The sequence below is a fragment of the Mobula hypostoma genome, chromosome 13 (assembly GCF_963921235.1).
Source record: "Mobula hypostoma chromosome 13, sMobHyp1.1, whole genome shotgun sequence".
In the NCBI taxonomy this organism is placed as follows: domain Eukaryota; kingdom Metazoa; phylum Chordata; class Chondrichthyes; order Myliobatiformes; family Myliobatidae; genus Mobula; species Mobula hypostoma.
In genome coordinates this window covers 24,051,492-24,068,986 of record NC_086109.1, presented here as the reverse complement: position 1 = coordinate 24,068,986, position 17,495 = coordinate 24,051,492, and the positions used below count along the sequence as shown (strand labels likewise).

Here is a 17,495-nt window from a genome sequence, read left to right as displayed (position 1 = left end):
AAATTGGGGGATTGCTGCTCGTCGCGACTTGAAGGACCAGAAGGGTCTATTCCACACTCTCTGTCAATAAATAAACAAAAGAAAACCTTGTATGTTTTTTCCACAGTTGAAATGTGAAAGTCCAGATATAGGACATGCTCAGGCTATCTTTTGAGCCAGTTACAGTCATAAAACTCCAATAGGTATAAATTGTTTCTTTCCTGCCTTTAAATCCCCTCACTTAGCAAATGAGAACCAACTCACTTTGGTTAAAGGGACCTGTGTGTTGGTTAAGTGGAATGATTGAGGTCTTGAATGATTATCATCAAGTTTATGTTTCACACTAATATTAAAACAGCTGCTTTGATGTCACATCAGAGGTTTTTTCTTTGACAGGTTTGGGCTTTTATGTTACAAATTTGTTTTCCATTTTACTCTAATGGTACATAGTGAAAATTACTTAAAGGTTCTTTTTATGCTTGTAGGAAATAGGGGCAGAATTGACTAGGCAGACCCTTGAGGTTTCTTTGTTATTCAATATGATTTCTTACCTCACCTCCATTTTTTGACCCTGTCGCATAATCCTTTAATTTCTTTAGTGTCCAAAATGCATTGTCAATATTTGGTTGCACAATAATGGTCCTGGTTCTGATAAGCATTTTCTTAAGCCCCCTGTCCCGAGAAAGACAAACAGATCTAAATTCCAGAGATCTGAACAATCAGAGCCTTACCTGCTACCTCTACCTTGAGTTAAATTGCGATCACAGTTTGTCTTTTTTTTTGCTGTTGGCATTTGTAAGTCCTTGCTTATGTACAGATTTTTGGAAGGTTCTATTGTATTTCCCTTTTCTTGATAATACCTGCAAGAAAATGAATCTCAAGGTAGAGTATGATGACATATAGACTCAATTGCCACTTTATTAGGTACCACTGAGTGCATGTTCGTGGTCTTCTGTTACTGTAGAGTAGACCATCCACTTCAAGGTTTGACATGTTGAACCCACCACTGTTATAACATGTGGTTATTTGAGTTACCGTTGCCTTCTTGTCAGCTTGAACCATTCTGGCTATTTTCCTCTGACCTCTCTCATTAACAAGGTGTTTTTGCCCATAGAACTGCTGTTTACTGTATGTTTTGTTTTTGTTTATCGCACCATTCCCCATAAACTCTAGAGACCGTTGTGCATGAAATACCAGGAGATCAGCTTTCTCAAACCATCCCGTATGGTACCAACAATTATTCCACTATCAAAGCCATTTGAGTCACGTTGCTTTCCCGTTCTGATATTTGGTCTGAACAACAATTGGATCTCTTGACCTATGCTTTTATACATTAAGTTGCTGTCATATGATTGGCAGATTAGATATTTGCACCAAGCAGATGCACCTAAATTTATCTTCACTTTGGCTTTGGTTACATTACAAATTTAGAGTCAGAATGATATAACTTGGAAGGCACTGGCACAGTGGTTTGTAGATATTGTTCAGCATGGTAAGAATCCAGCTGGTGACATCACTTGAGTCATGCCTATTCTTTGTGGAATGTAGTTGGGTACTGCAGTTTGCTGTGGTTCTTCTCAGATGAAGAGTAGGGTGGGGTGAATGTCAGCTTTGATTCGTCCTCCTCCTGACCAATAGTCAGAACATTAGAACATTAGAAAGATTTTGACAAGAACAAGCCATTCGGCCAAACAAAGCTTGCCAAATTCCTATCCACATAGTGTGTTGAAATAGCTATCAGGTTTAGATTTGAAAGTCTCTAAGATCACACTCCCAGCTATACAACTAGGTTGTTTGTTCTATATGTCCACAACTCGCTGTGTAAAGAAATGCTTCCTGATGTTAGTCTGAAATCTCTCTTTAACCAGTCTCCACCTGTGGCCCCATGTCCTCATTGATGAATTAATTTGGAAGTAACAGCTGGCATCCTCTTTACTTATGCCCTTAATGATTTTGAACACTTCCATCATGTCTCCTTTCATTCTATGTCTACTTAGGCTAAAAAGATTTAATTCTTTACATCTTTCTCCATAGCTCATACCCTGCAGACCTGGAATGAGTCTAGTCACCCTTTCCTGGACTCCCTCCAGTGCCTTCGGATCCTTCACACAATATGGAGACCAAAACCATACAGAGTATTCAAAGTGTGGCCTCGCAAGCACATTATACAGCTTAAGGGCGATTGTGGCCTCTCTAGACTTGAACTTCATTGAGCGCATTATATAGCCCAACATTCTATTTGCCTTCCTAATCACTTCTGTGCATTGTCTAGATGTTGATAGTGATGTGTGACTAGGACACTCAAATCCTTGGCATACAGTGCACTTTCTAACTCAAGACCCTCCATTGTATATTTATATCTAATATTTTGACTTCCTAAATGTAATATTTTACATTTACTTACATTAAATTTCATCTGCCATTTATCCACACACATCTGGATTTTGTTTAGATCTAACTTTATTGATTCTGCTGCCTGAATATTATCAGCTCGTCCCCCTAATTTTATGTCATCTACAAACTTTACTAGTTAATTTGTTATGTGCTTATCCAAATGATTAATATAAATTAAAAACAGTAGCAGCCCCAAAACTGATCCCTGTGGAACCCCACTTTTAACATCATCTAGGTGTGAAAACTCATTGTTTTCTGGTTTTGTGCCAATACTGCACCCATTTGCACACCTTACCCTGAGTCCTATCTCCTGTAATTTGATTCTTAACCTCCTGTGGGGTACCTTGTCAAAAGCCTCCTGAAAGTCCAAGTAAATGATATCAACCAATCTTTGTTAGTATAAATTTTAGTCGCCTCTTCATAGAACTCCACATATTAGTAAAACATGATTTCCCCTTTCTGAGCTCATGCTGGCGATCTGCAGGCATGCCTGTTCTTATCAGCTGCTTTTCCATCTCATTCTTTATTCATGTTTCCATTTTCTTACCTATGATACATTAAGCTTACTAGTCTATAGTTACCAGGGTCAGTGTGGTAACCCATTTTATATACCGGGACAATTTTAACCCGTTTCCAGTCCTTAGGGATTTCACCAATCTTCCCTGAATTTTGAAAAATACATGTTAGGGGTTTGTATACATAATCATAGCCCTCTTTATACCCTTGGTTATATGTTGTCTGGCCCTGGAGATTTATTAACTCTCAGCCTTTCAGCTGAAGCAGGGCCTCACTTTCTAAGATTTCTAAGTCACTTAACACAACCTTATTTTTCTCCGCACCTACTGGCATATTGCTAACATCTTTGCAGGTGAATACTTCAGTAAAATATGAGTTAAGAGTATCTGCTATGTCCTCCTCTGCATAATTTATCACCCCATTATTATTCCTTATACACCTAACTTCCTCCTTGACTTTCCTTTTGCTACTAAAGTATTGAAAAAAAAATCTCTTGGGGTCAATCTTAGCATTATCAGCAATATCCTTCTTAACCTGTCTTTTGGCAATCCTAATTTCCCTCTTGATTATAACTCTCATATTTTCATATCCCCTACTGTTAACATCACCACCATTTTTCCTGTTTTCTTATATAGCTGTCTTTTCTTAAATCTTTTTTTTATGTATGTCTTTATTCATTCATGTAGTTGATCTACTGTATTTATGGCTTCTCCCAACCTTGAGTATGAACATTTCCTGCACTGCATGAATTACCTCTTTAAATTAACTCCATTGTTCTTCAACTGACTCAACGGCAAACAGTTCCTTCCAGTTTACCTTCTGAAGTCTTTACTGCATCTGCACAGACCTTACTTTTCTGAAATTCAAAATTTAATGGCTTTGGTTTTACTGATAGACGCTTCCGAAAAACCTCGAGACTGACAATGTTATGATTGTTTGCTCCTGAAGGCTCAACAACTTCGTACTCAAAATTCTATCCTGATTGTTCCAGAATATCAAATCTAGACAGGCCTCCCCTATTGTTGGTACTGGGTCAAAAAAAAACTTTCCTGTAATCCATTAGTCATTGGGTTCTCCCACTATATATTTGGGAAATTAAAGTCTCCCATGACTATAACATCACCTGCAGAATTGCCTTGCGAATATTCTGATAGAGTGATCCATGCTGGAAATATTCTGTGCAGACAGAATGAATAGAAATAGGATCCTTTCACTAACTTTTTCAATTCAGTTTTGTAATTTAACTATTGCTGGGAAATTTGACTTTAAGCCCTTTTTCAATTCCTTGAGAAGCTCATTGGGTCACTCATAGAGTTGTACAGCATAGAAACAGGCCTTGCCACTCACTGCTAACCAATTTGCCAACCTATACTATTCCCAATTGCCTGCATTAATTCCATATCCTTCTGGGCCCTGCTCATTCAAGATGCCTCTTAAATGTTGTTAATGTCCCTTCTTCCTCCGCCTCCTCTCACAGTCCATTCTACTACTACTCGTGGTGTGGAAAATTCACTCCCCACAACACCCATAAATCTGCTCTCTCTCAATTTTATATGTCATCTCTCAGCCTCCTTCACACCAAGGGAAAAAGCTTATCCAATCTTCCCTGATAACTCATGTCCTCCAATCTAAACAACATCCTTGTGAATCTTTTCTGCACCCTCTCTAACTTTATTATTCCCCTGTAGAGCAGTGACTGGAAGTGCACACAGTGTGGCCTAACTAGTGTTTTGTACAGCTATAACATAATGTCCCAGCTTTTGTGCTCAACGCCAAGGCTGCACTCATGGGTAGAATTATTGAAGATCTATTCCTGAGACAACAGCAGTAAGTCCAGTGCAAACCAGATGGAATCTGCATTGTCAGAGCTATTGCCCTTTGAATGTAAAACCAAATATATGTAAAGGGTCCCACGTGGCACCAAAAGTGAAGTTTTCCTCTGTATATAAGACCTTAAGCTATAGGAGCAGAATTAGGCCATTCGACCCATCGTGTTTGCTCTGCGATCCGATCATGATTGATATAAGACCTTAAGATATAGGAGCAGAAGTAACCATTCGGCCCATCGAGTCTGCTCTGCCATTCAATCATGGGCTGATCCAATTCTTCCAGTCATCTCCACTCCCCTGCCTTCTCCCCATACCCTTTAATGCCACGGCTAATCAAGAACCTATCTATCTCTGCCTTAAATGCACCCAATGACTTGGCAACAAATTCCACAGATTCCACAGATTTACCACGCTCTGACTAAAGCAATTTCTCCGCATCTCTGTTCTAAATGGACGTCCTAGAAGAGGATACGACTTCATCCCAATTTTTCTGCCTTGTCCCTGTAACCTTTGATGCCAAATTATTAACATAAAACGTGAAAAATAGCGGACACAACAGCAACCCTGTGGAACACCATTAGTCACCAGCAGCCATTCGGAATAGTCCCCCTTTATTTTATTCTCACTGTTTGCCTTCTGCCGGTCAGCCAATCTTCTGTCCTTGCTAGCATCTTGCCCATAATACCATGGGTTTTATCTTATTTAGCAACCACATATGCAGCACCTTGTCAGAGGCCTCCTGAAAATCCAATTGAGCAACATCCACTTACTCCCCTTTGCTTATCCTGCCCATTATTTCATCAAAGAATTCGAACAGATTTATCAAGTGAGATTTTCCATTCAGGAAACAATGCTGATTTCTGCCAAATTTATGGTATGCCTCCAAGTACTCTGTAACCTTATCTTTAATAAAGGGCTCTAACATCTTGCCAACATTGAAGTCAGGCTAATTGTCCTATAATTTTCTGACTTTTGCCTCCCTCCTTTCCTAAAGAGTCGAGTGACATTTGTAATTTTCCACCCTTCGGAAAAATTCCAGAAACCAGTAATTTTTGATATATCACAACTAATGCATCTACAATCCCTTTAGCTACCTCTTTCTTGAAGAGTTGAGTGACATTTGCAATATTCCAGTCCTCTGGAACCATTCCAGAATCTAGTGATTCTTAAAAGACCATTACTAATGCCTCTACAATCTTTTTAGCTACTTCATTCAGAACCCTATGGTGTAGTCCATCTATTCCAGGTGACTTATCTACCTTCAGGCCTCTCAGCTTCCCAAGCACCTTCTCCTTAGTAATGGTGACTGCACTCTCTTCTGCCCCTGACATTCTCAAATTTCTGGCATGCTTTAGGTCACTTCCACTGTGAAGATTGACAAAAAATACTTATTCAGTTCGTCCTCCATATCTTTGTACCCATATCTACAACTCCAGTGTCATTTTCCAGGGGTCTGATGTCCACTCTTGCCTGTCTTTTTCTCTGTATGTATCTGAAAAACTCTCATTATATTATTAGTTATCTTACCTTCATATTTCATGGTTTATCTCCTTATTGTTGTATTTTAGTTGTGTTCTGTTGGTTTATAAAACCTTCCCACTCCTCTAACCTCCCACTAATTTTTGCTATATTATACTCCCACACTTTTGCTTTTATGCTGTCTTTGACTTCCCTTGTCAGCCCTGGTTGCCTCAACCTCCCTTTAGAATCTTTGGGATGAACCAATCATACATCCTTCAAATTGCTTCTTAGAAGCTCCAGCCATTGCTGTTCTACCATCATCCCTGGTAGAGTCCTCTTCCAGTCAACTTTGGCCAGCTCCTTTCTCTTGTCTCTATAGTCCCCTGTACTCAACAGTAATAACAAGATCCATTCCTCTGTAATAGCCTCCAACCTGATGGCATGAATATTGATCTCTCCTTCTGGTAAAAAAAAATTTCCTCCCCTCCCCTCTTGTTCTATTCGTCACTCTAGCCTCTTACCTATTTTCTCCTGCCTATCACCTAGGGTTCCCTCCTCCTTTCCTTTCTCCTATGGTCCACTCTCTTCTCCTTTCAGATTCCTTCTTCTCCAGTCCTTTATCTTTCCTACCCACCTGGTTTCACCCATCACCCTCTAGCTATCCTCCTTCCCCTTTCCCTTCTTTTTTATTCTGGCATCTCCCTCCTACCTTTTCAGGCCCAAAACGTCAACTGTTTATTCACTTCCATAGGTGTTGCTTGACCTGCTGAGTTGCTTCAGCATTTTGGCTGCGTGTTGCTTTGCATTTCCAGCATCTGCAGACTTCCTCGTGTTTATAAAATATAGATTACTATTTTAATGTTTGTTGAACCCCACTGTTTGTAGTTGACAGTGATATTTCACTGCAACTATGATTTCACTCCAAAAAGTATTTTATTGGCTGCAAAATACTTTAAGGTGTCTCCTGGCTGTGAACTTATGATCTCTGGATAACCAGTCCAGTAATCAGAAATGTTCTCTCCCAGTGGTTCAGCCTGCAGATGCATATTCTCAAAGTTCTCACAAGAAGATGAGCCTCTTGGGCGACTGAAAAGGAAGTTCCTGGCACCTGTGGAATTATCACAAGAGCCAGTAGCTTCAGGAGAGGAAGGAAAAACATTGAAAAACAAATGGTGTATTTCAGAGGGTTAAAGTTGACGTTTAAACAGCAGGTCTGACGCCAAGTTCTGAGTCACTCAGGACCCAGATTTAATGAACTGCCGCTGTCAGTCTTGTACGATACACAGAAACTTGGGTTGATGTGCTCATAAATCAACCTGACAAGCCTGTTACCCCGCTAGCTTTAGTCACTGAACTGCATCTAATGTAAACAGAATACAGACAAAACGTGTTAAAGGAGTGAAGCCCATCAGCGAACACCCAGCATCTTCAAATGTATTACACACCCTCCAAGGAAATGGCCTTGACCCCTTTCCTTCTCCTGGGAATTCCTGTCTGTGTTGGTTTATAAGCAGTTTGGCCACATTGCAGATTTGGATCAAGAACCATTTCCTTACTTTTTCAGCTTCTAAGGATCTCATCTGCCAGGGTGATACAGCCCATATTTCATTGAGTACATCAAAGAGGTGTTTATCATTCCTCCCAGTACTGAACTCTGCAGTATCCTTTATCACTGTAACATTTCTGGACCTTATCACTTAATACTGCGCAAGTTCTCTGCTGCCATTTCAGGCTGATATCTTTGACAGCTTTTGATTTACCTCGGAGAGTTTATGGTTATTGAAAGGAGTGGGTGATTGCAGAGCGTAAGTTGAAGTAGGCCAGATTTTTTTTTTTAAAAACTTTCTTTATTGCATGTGAATTTTATTAGCCTTAGGGTGAGGGATGTTATTGAGTTTCAGGCACCCAAACATCAAACATTTCCAGGGCAACTATAGGATGGATTAACTGCAGAGTGAAGCCCGGTTTACACTGGGCTATCAAAGATTCATGGGATAGCTGTACCATAGATTGAATGTAGCACATAACTCCCTCTACGCTAATCCATTAAACACTCCCAGGACAAGTAGAGCATCATGGATTAGATAGAGAGAAAAGCCCCCCTTCTATGGTTTCCCATCATACACTCCCAGGATAAGCACAATCAACAAGGACCCTCATTATCCAGGCCGTGCTTGGTGCTATTAACAGGAAGGAGGTGCAGGAGCTTCAGGCCCCACACCACCAGGTTCAGGAATAGTTATTTCCCCTCAACCATCAGCTCTTGAACCAGAGGGGATAAATTGACTCAGCTAGCACTGAAATAACTTCACAATCTATGGACTCATTTTCAAGGACTCCACAACTCATGCACTTGATACTTATTGCTCACTTATTTATTATTCTTCTTCTGTTTCTTTTCTCTCCTTTTATATTTGCACAGTATGTGGTCTTTTGAATGGCAGCAAGAAAATAAATCTTAGGGTAGTATAGGATGATATTTATGTACTGTGATAATAAATTTACTTTGAACGGTGAACTTTGACACACAGACTTAGAGGCAGAAGAAATTGTGGACGCCGAACTCCAGAGCAAAAAAAAAAGCACAAACTACTCCAAGACCTCAGTGTGTAAAACAACATCTATGGAGGCAAGGTTCTACTGCAGGACTGAGGCAGTAGATGAAAGACAGACTGCACATTGAAGTGAGAGGGAGGGGAGAGGGCGTGGGGGGGTGCAGACAGAGATTGTTAGGTGATAGGTGGAACCAAGTAACAGAGGGTTCATGAGCAGATGGAACCAGGTGGGGGACGGGATAGGAAAGAGTAACCAAGACAGAAGAAACCCAGGTGGATGAGTGATGTCCAAATGAACTAAGCGGTGGAGGATAATGAGATTAGATGACAGAAGAGGGGAGAGGGGAAGGAAAGATGGAAATATGAACAAAGGAAGGCAGAATCCAGTGGAATGGTGAGAGCGGGAAAAGAATACAGGGGAGTGGAAAATTCAATGTCCGTCAAGCCCTCTCTGCATCATCCTATCAAACACGCCTGGGATAAATATAGCACAGGTTAAAGCTCTTTCTGCACTATCCTAACAAAAGCTCCCGGAGCAGATACCTCAGAGTTAGTCAGAAAAAAGAACTTCCCCCAAACTGTTCTATCGAACTCTTCAAGCAGGTACTACTTTGATATAGAATAAAATTACCTCAGATCTCTCGTATCAAACAATCCAAGCACCGTTTCAACGTGAGTTAAAGGACAGAGGCTCACAATGTCAAAGTGCCACCAAGCACTTAATTAATGCTGCCACAATTAGATGAATATTTTACTTGTAACATAACTTATTAAGCATGTACAGCCACTGCAAGAGTTCAGAGGGGGAGGACCACAGTATAGGGTTCTTCTGCTCCAGGCCAGTTTGGGGTGTGGATGACTTCTCAATTATTGTACTAGTGAGCCACAGGAATTTAAACACCCCTATTGGTTTTAAGGAATGTATTACAGCACAACTTAAAGCATTGACTATGAATGTGAAAATGAAAAGCAGTACACAGTTTGTTCTTGTAAATGTATATTTTTTACGTGCATAAATTTTATTTTGATATGATAAAAAACATTATTAAGCAGTAAGTGTGAGACCTCTAATGAGAAATGACTTGCCCACAGTAAGCAGAAAATATCTGTGTTCATACACATTGGTGGCTTCCTGCCTTCCCAATCAGTTCCACCGTGGATTCCAGTGGGTCTGGCAATCTGTGAGGAAAGATTAGTGCCGGGTGTAAAGGCTGATTTATACTTGTGCATACTCGCTTACGCCATAGCCTACGCAAGTGGGCTACGCCGTTGTAAGCATTTATACTTGTGCGTTGGTGTGTCTGCATCGCTCTGCAATTCACCGCCAAAACGCTATGGGGTTTCTATGCCACGGTGTTGAGTTTCTTCGTGTTGAAACTCAACACGAAGAAACTCAAACTTCAAACAATGGCGACTGAAACTGAAAGAGGGTGAATTTTCTGTGCTTGTCCAGCCACTGAGAGACATGGACGAGGAAATGCATTTCAAATATTTTCGGATGTCAGCAGGTAGATTTGACGATTTGGTTCATCGTCTCCAACCATTTATTTCACATAGTGTACGCACGGTATACTCAGAGACTGGCAATCACCATTCGAGTTTTAGCTTCAGGTGGACGTCAACAGATTGTAGCAGCTAGCTACAAACTGGTGTCAAGCACAGGGTCGCCCATAATTTCGGAGGTCTGTAAAGCTTTATGGAAAGCATTGCAGCCAGAGTTCCTTCCCTGCCCTTCAGTCACCTAATGGGAAGCTATTGCAGCGTAGGAGGAAATGTGATGCTACCAAGCAGACCAATCACAGTTGTTTCGGTCTGCGTCGCCGTGACGCGTAGTTACATTTTGGGAGAGGTGCGTGTTAGGCTACGGCGTAGGGTTCGGCATAGAGTACAGCTTAGGGTACGTGGCTATGCCGTACCTACGGCGTACATTTGACGCACAAGTATAAATCAGCCTTAAGGAGCAGCATCCGAATGTGAAAGGGCAGCGATGTTGGTTGCCAGCCTGTGCTATCTGGTAGATTTAGGGAGGGGCCATCTTCTTCTCCTACCACACCTTGGCTGGCCTTTAAGCAAAGCCTGGTTTCATCACTCAAACCCTGCTCCAAGTGGGAAGCAGTGTCCTTCTGGAAAAGCCGAACAGTGCGGAGGAGTTCAGTCTTAATAATTATTTACCAGGAAATCACACTGGCTGTTTATTGGTCTGTTATCAGCACCTAAACATCTGCACACTGGGTGTCAATCACACAAACAGCAAGAGGCTTTATTCCTTTAAAGAGCTATTTGACTATAGCTTTTCGCATATCTTTACTCTTCAATGCTTGTTGATGCCAGAACAACTCCATTGGTTTGGGAATGCTGAATGGTGGAGTTGCCAGCTAAAACTGATTGCATCGCGCCTTCCTCTAAGATTATGTCAGCCGGTGGTGTTAGTAGCATCTACACCGGACTTCGAGGCGAGTGGTTCTGGGTTCGAATCCGACTGGTTCCTTGCACGCTCACTTTCCATCTGTGCTGGGTTGAGCATCGAGCTAGCAACTCGGTCTAGTAAAAATCAGACAAAATGCTAAAGAAATGGGAAGGTTGCCGTCCAATGCTCCACAAGACGCAGAGAGGAACAACCACAATTTCTTTAAGATTAAGCAACTGACAACTCTTCCTAAGGCAGGACCACATGGGAGGAGAAGCATAGGTCATCCAGTCCAGAGCCAGGACCCAACAGTAGAGGGAGATCTCCTGGAGGTATTAGCCTGATTTCATCTTTAAATGAAAAGAGTTTCATATTAGGTCACTGCCTTGCTCATAAATGTACCACGTCAGTGCTCCCATGTTCAGCACTGTGCTGTCTTCATATTACTTTTCAATCAAAACTCTTGATAGTTGGATTGATGGAGTTGGAGAAGTGAAAGAGCCAGACAATATAAAGTCACACTGGGTGTAATTCAATGGATACCTAAAGTGGAAAGGGTAGCTTTGTTCAATTCTCATTTTCCACAGAGCCCAGCGTGGAGATTTCTTACTAATGTATGTTAGTGCAGGGACTCATTGGTAATATATTCATATTTAATACATTCAGATAAGATGTGTCAGAGCTGTGACAGGGTTCAAGCAGCTGGCTGTGCCTTGGTATCCTGGTTTACTAACACATCGCTGGGGACTATGTTAATAGGCCGCAGAGGGCTGCTCGTTAGTGAAGCCATCACCACAAAAGCAGAACTTCACAAAAAAAAATCTGTACATCCTTAGTTTAAAATGTATGAAAGCTCGAATCCTGTATTCATAAAAAATAATGCTGACAAGCCATTAGGAGGAGGTTTTATGCAGAGAATAATGAACAGTAGTTTTGGTACGATTAAGGGACAATCAGGAAACTATTCTGGTGTCCCCACCAGGTCAAGAAACAAGAAGAGGAACTGCAAACAGCAGCAACTCTATGGATTGGAATGTTTCTTTGTGTTTTTATAGGTGGGAGGGGATGGGGGAAAGGAGAGGTTAGGGACAGGGGGGAGAGTGAAAGTGTCCTTTTCTGATTCCCATGTGGGGTCTCCAGCCTCACATTCTAACTCTCCCTTCCCCTCTCTGCCATACCTGTGCAACCCTCTTGAAATAGTTTTTATGCAGTGAAGTACTTCTGAACTGTGGCCACTGGTGTAATATCAATAGTCAAAGTCAAAGTAAATTTATTTATCAGTGTCCTTACCATATCCATTCCATATACAACCTTGAAATGCATTTTGCAGGCATTTACAGGAAAATAAAGCAATGCAATAGAATTCATGAAAAACTATATGTAATTAAGGACCAGCAAACAACCAATGTGCAAAATAAGACAAATTGTGCAAATAAAGAAAAATAATACTGAGAACATGAGTTGTAGAGTCCTTGGAAGTGAGACTGTAGGTTGTGGAATGGATTTAGAGTTGTGGTGAGTGAAGTTATCCAGGCCAGTTCAGGAGCCTGATAGTTGAAGGGTAATAACTGTACATGAACCTCGTGGTATGGGATCTGAGGCTTCAATTCCTCCTGTCTGACGGCAGTACAGAAAAGAGAGCATGGCCTGTATGGCGGGCATCCTTGATGATGGATGCTGCTTTCTTGTGGCAGTGCTCCATGTAAATGTGCTCAGTGATGGGGAGGGCTTTGCCTGGGGTGGACTGAGCTACATCACCACTTTCAGGAGACTTTTCCATTCTCGGGCATTGGTGCTTCCATATCAAGCTGTGATGTGACCAGTTTGGATACTCTCCACTGTGCATCTATAAACGTTTGTCGAAATTTTAGGTGACATGCTGCATCTACGCAAACATCTCAGAAAGTCGAGGTGCTGTCATGCTTTGTTTGTTTCCATTGACAACAGTGAGAAAATCTATTTTTGAATTGCTGTAAAATGGATCAAATACAGGTCTGATTACCAAGCTGGAAGTCCACCCCAATCCTCACCTCATTGCGCTTCTTCCAAAAGATAGTGTTAATATCTTCTTTTACATACATGAGAGTGCAAACAACAACTCCATCGAATATCCCATTCAGAAGATGCCACCTAGGACAATGCATTGCTCCATCAGTGATGTCTCACTGCATCTCCAATAGGGTGGGGAGTGCATGAATTTGGATCACGCATTTCCTGGTCCCGGCTTCTCTTTGCTCGGGCACAACCTGCTTCACTTCTATCAGAAGTTCTAGGTCGATGGGCTGGGAGAACCAACGACGGCTCAGTCATATGTGAGCCATCCTGGATGATATTCTGGCTGCACTGAGCTGTGCATTTCCCCGCCCTCACGGTGCATAATGTTGGTGACAGAAAACAATTGGATAACAGAGACCTTGAGATGGTCACTGTCTGTTGACTTGGAACATAAAACATTACAGCACAGCGCAGACTCTTTGGCCCACAATGTATTGTCGACCTTTTAACCTGCTCTTCGATCAATCTAACCCTTCCCTCCGATAGAACAGAGATCATCACAGCACAGTATGGGCCCTTCAGCCCATGATGAATGTCTTGAATGGGCATGAATTCATTTACACCATCCCGAGTCCTTTGGTGTGGGAAGAGTTAAACATGGGTATTGAACTTAATCCTAAATAATGTTACTGCAGTTTTGTGTTAATATTGGTGATGTTACTGCAAATGTTAGCATTGTGTATACAAGCCACAATCTGACAGATTAGTGGATGATTATACAATCTAACCTGGTACTAACCCCCCACAGATAAGAGACCTTTGCTTAATTTATCTTAGGCAATATCAGCCAAGGCAAGAGCTGCCGGATCTAAGGATTTTTTTTGTGATTGCTACCCAGTGACACGCTATTAGAAAGTCCATAAACACAGGTTCAGCTATGATGCCTTCTGTTGCGTGATCGTCAACAAGGGTTTGTATGCTGACCTCTAAAAGGAAGGACAAACCAAAATACTGCAGGGTAAAAGTGGACACAACACCGGTGAAGTGGGCACCTTTAAGACGGGCGGTGCATGTGTTTTGCTTCTGATGTTTGCCTGCCACTGGAATTCAGTCTCTGATGGCTTCTTTCTCTCTTCAAACTGCAGCAGCTGGGAAGCAAGCAGCTTGCCTTCCAGCAGCAGATTCTTCAAATGCAACAGCTTCAGCAACAGCATCTTCTGAACCTTCAACGACAGGGCCTCGTGACGCTGCAGCCTGGGCAGCCCACTGTCCCGCTGCAGACCCTGGCACAAGGTAAGACCCAGACTCCCTCACTCCACTTACCAGTGCTGAGTCCGCCACAAGGTAGACAGAAGACAGGCATGAAAGGGGACCCGAGGCCTAATTCAAACGCTGATCACATTTTTATCCTCCCCACATTCACATCAGCTCACCTCCCGCCCCACACCCAGGATTCTACCTCTCACTTGAACACCCAGCCACAATCTCTCTGACCCACTACTGTCAGGAAGGAAGCACAGAAGCATCAGGACTAGGACTGCCAGACTGGGTAACAGCTTCTTCCCTCGGGCTGTGGGCGTAATAACTACCCTGCCACCACCGAGATCCTGTCACTAGGACAACGAGCTGTTTACTGTTTACTTGTGCTGCATACTGCATGCATTTTGAAAGATATATTTTTAAGTTATTTGTGGTAATATTTTGGTTTATGCGCTGTGTGTGATATGTGTTTTGTGGGTGCACCGTGGTCTGGAGGAATGTTGCTTTGCTTGCTTGTATATATGTACAGTCAGATGACAGCAAATAAATTTAGACTTGCACTTGATCAAGTCACAGCCATCTGTGGACAACTAACCCACCGACTTTTGTAGCAGGAGACAGGAGCGTCCGGAGGAAACCTGCACAATCACATGCCAACTGCAAATAGGCAGTGTCAGAGATCAGGACTTGGGTGGGACTACAACCAGAGGTCATGGGTTAAGGGTGAAAGGTGAGAAGTTTAAAGGGAACATGAAGGGAAACTTCTTCACTCAGAGTGTGGAATGAGCTGCCATCACAAGTGGCGTATGCGAGCTTGATTTCAACATTTAAGAGAAATCTGGATAGGTGCATGAATAGTAGGGATATGGAGGGCTATGGTCCCAGTGCAGGCCAATGGCAATAGGCAGATTAAATGGTTTTGGCATGGACTAGATGGGCCGAAGGGCCCATTTCTGTGCTGTACTTCTCTATGACCTTATGACTCCACTTGAATCCCTGGAGCTGTGACGAATTGATGCTGCCTGGCCTGCTGCGTTTACCAACAATTTTTATGTGTGTTGCTTGAAATTCCAGCATCTGCAGATTTCCTCGTGTTTGCTGTGATCTGTACCACCATTTCCTAGGCTTAGTTTAGTGCCCACAGGGATATATAGAATTTCATGGCTTTATTTTATACTGATTTCAGTGTTGTAGATAAGAAAGAGCAGATGTAAATTCTGATAGTTTTCTACAGTACAACTAAACGGCTGTAAATTATTCATGGACAGGCAAATGGCTTTCCCAATGCCTGACCTTACACGGTTTGATTTCCATAGTTGGGAACTTTACTGACTTTAATTTGAGTCCCCGGTAATTGTTGGAAATGACAGCAGTTTCAGGGACTACAGAGCTAAAGTCCAGGTCAGAGGTTGGAATGGTTACACTTCCATCCTTCCAATCCCGAGCAAAGACTAACGTCACCTGTATACGCAGACTTGGCAGCCAAGGATCCCAGTTTCCAGGAAAGCCAACTTTCAGCCTGCAGCAGCAGATTCCTGAAACAGAAACTCTGTTCTGAGCTCTGTTCTGGGAGAAGGAAACAGCAAAGTAAGCTCGATCTGTGCTCAAGTCCCTGAGGAAGAGCAGCATCCTTACTGATCTATGGGAACTTTTGGTACAATTAGTCTGATCTAATAATTAGTGGCTCCATCAGGAATCTTCTGCTCAATCTGTGCAGAAGTTTGTGGTTCCTGCATTGGTTTCATCAGCCAACTCATAACCTTCAGAACTAGGGTGAAGGCTGGTCATCCTCGTTCCAGAGGGGCTGACTAAGAAAACGAAGAAGGAGAACTTGGGGATTTACCCAGGTAAATCTAATTGAGATTTGTTTAGGGCCAGTTCATTTTGTGGAAAATTTTCCCTATCAAGCTCCAAGTGGTTGTGCACCACTAATTCCACATTTGGTAGACGGCTATTGTCCATCTCTGTGATGCTTGTTTCCTTTTCATCCTTGAAGTCTTCCCCCTATTTTGGTCTAGATCCAGAATGCTGTTTTCTTTCACTCACAAAAACAAGGAAGTCCATCATTGTAGTTTGCTTAGGGATTGATTGGCTAGCTATTCTGCTTACTGGCTACTGAATGTAAAGTAGCAGCATTGATCAGGACACTGAAGGGAACTCCCTAGCTTACTTCCTTAGGCCTTAAAAATTACCTGAATGAGCAGGATAAGGAGAGGGGACATCATTCAAAACACTGAATCTTTGAGAGTGCTTTGTTTATAAGATTCAGCTGCTGTTATTATGTTGTATTGTCTTAACGTGGTTCAGTAGTGCAGAATAGATTATCAAATACACATTGATTGCTTTTTTCTGATGTAGTAATCCGGAGATCTGGCTAATTAATCCAAAATACTTTGTGTTTAAACCCTATTGTGGAAGATTGAGAATTTGAACTGGATTTTCAAAATAGATCAGATTTAAGAAAAACAAGATAGCTATTGATGGCATTATCTGTTTGCGATAAAACAATTCACTCAGCAATGTCATTATTAAGAGCATAAGTCATATCAGTAGAATTAAGCTATTTGGCCCATTGAGTTTTCTCTGCATTTCGATCATAGCTAATTTATTTTTCCTCTCCTGCCTACTCCCCATAACCTTTGACACCCTTACTAATGAAGAACTGATCAACTTCTGCTTTAATTATACCCAATAACTTGGCCTCCACACCCATCTGTGACAATGAATTCCAAGGATTCACTGCCTTCTGGTTAAAGAAATTCCTCCTCATCTCTGCTCTAAAGGGGCATATTCTAAGGCAGTGCCCTCTGATCCTCGACTCTCCCACTACTGGAAACTTCTTTTCCACGTCCACTCTAGGCCATTCAATCTTCCATAGGTTTCAGTGAGATCCCCACTCATTCTTCTAGAACCCAATGAATATAGGCCCAGAGCCATCAAATTTTCATCTTACATTAACCCTTTTGTTCCTAAAATAATTTTTGTAAACCTCCTCTGGATCTTCTCCAATGCTACCACATCCTTTTTTTCATATCAGAAAAAAAAATTGATACCATTATCTACTCCCCGTTTGCATGTAAACCTAACCCCACAGCGCCA

At 41.9% G+C, this 17,495-nt stretch overlaps 1 protein-coding gene across 2 annotated transcripts in view; it reads left to right on the top strand.

Annotated features, from left to right (window-relative positions):
• Positions 1 to 17,495, top strand: part of foxp4 (forkhead box P4) — a 398,372-nt gene that overhangs the window by 294,384 nt on the left and 86,493 nt on the right. For both annotated transcript variants that reach the window (XM_063065460.1, XM_063065461.1), the window contains exon 6: positions 14,282 to 14,429. In XM_063065460.1, the coding sequence (XP_062921530.1) occupies positions 14,282 to 14,429 (148 nt within the window). The remainder of the gene's footprint in view (positions 1 to 14,281; positions 14,430 to 17,495) is intronic.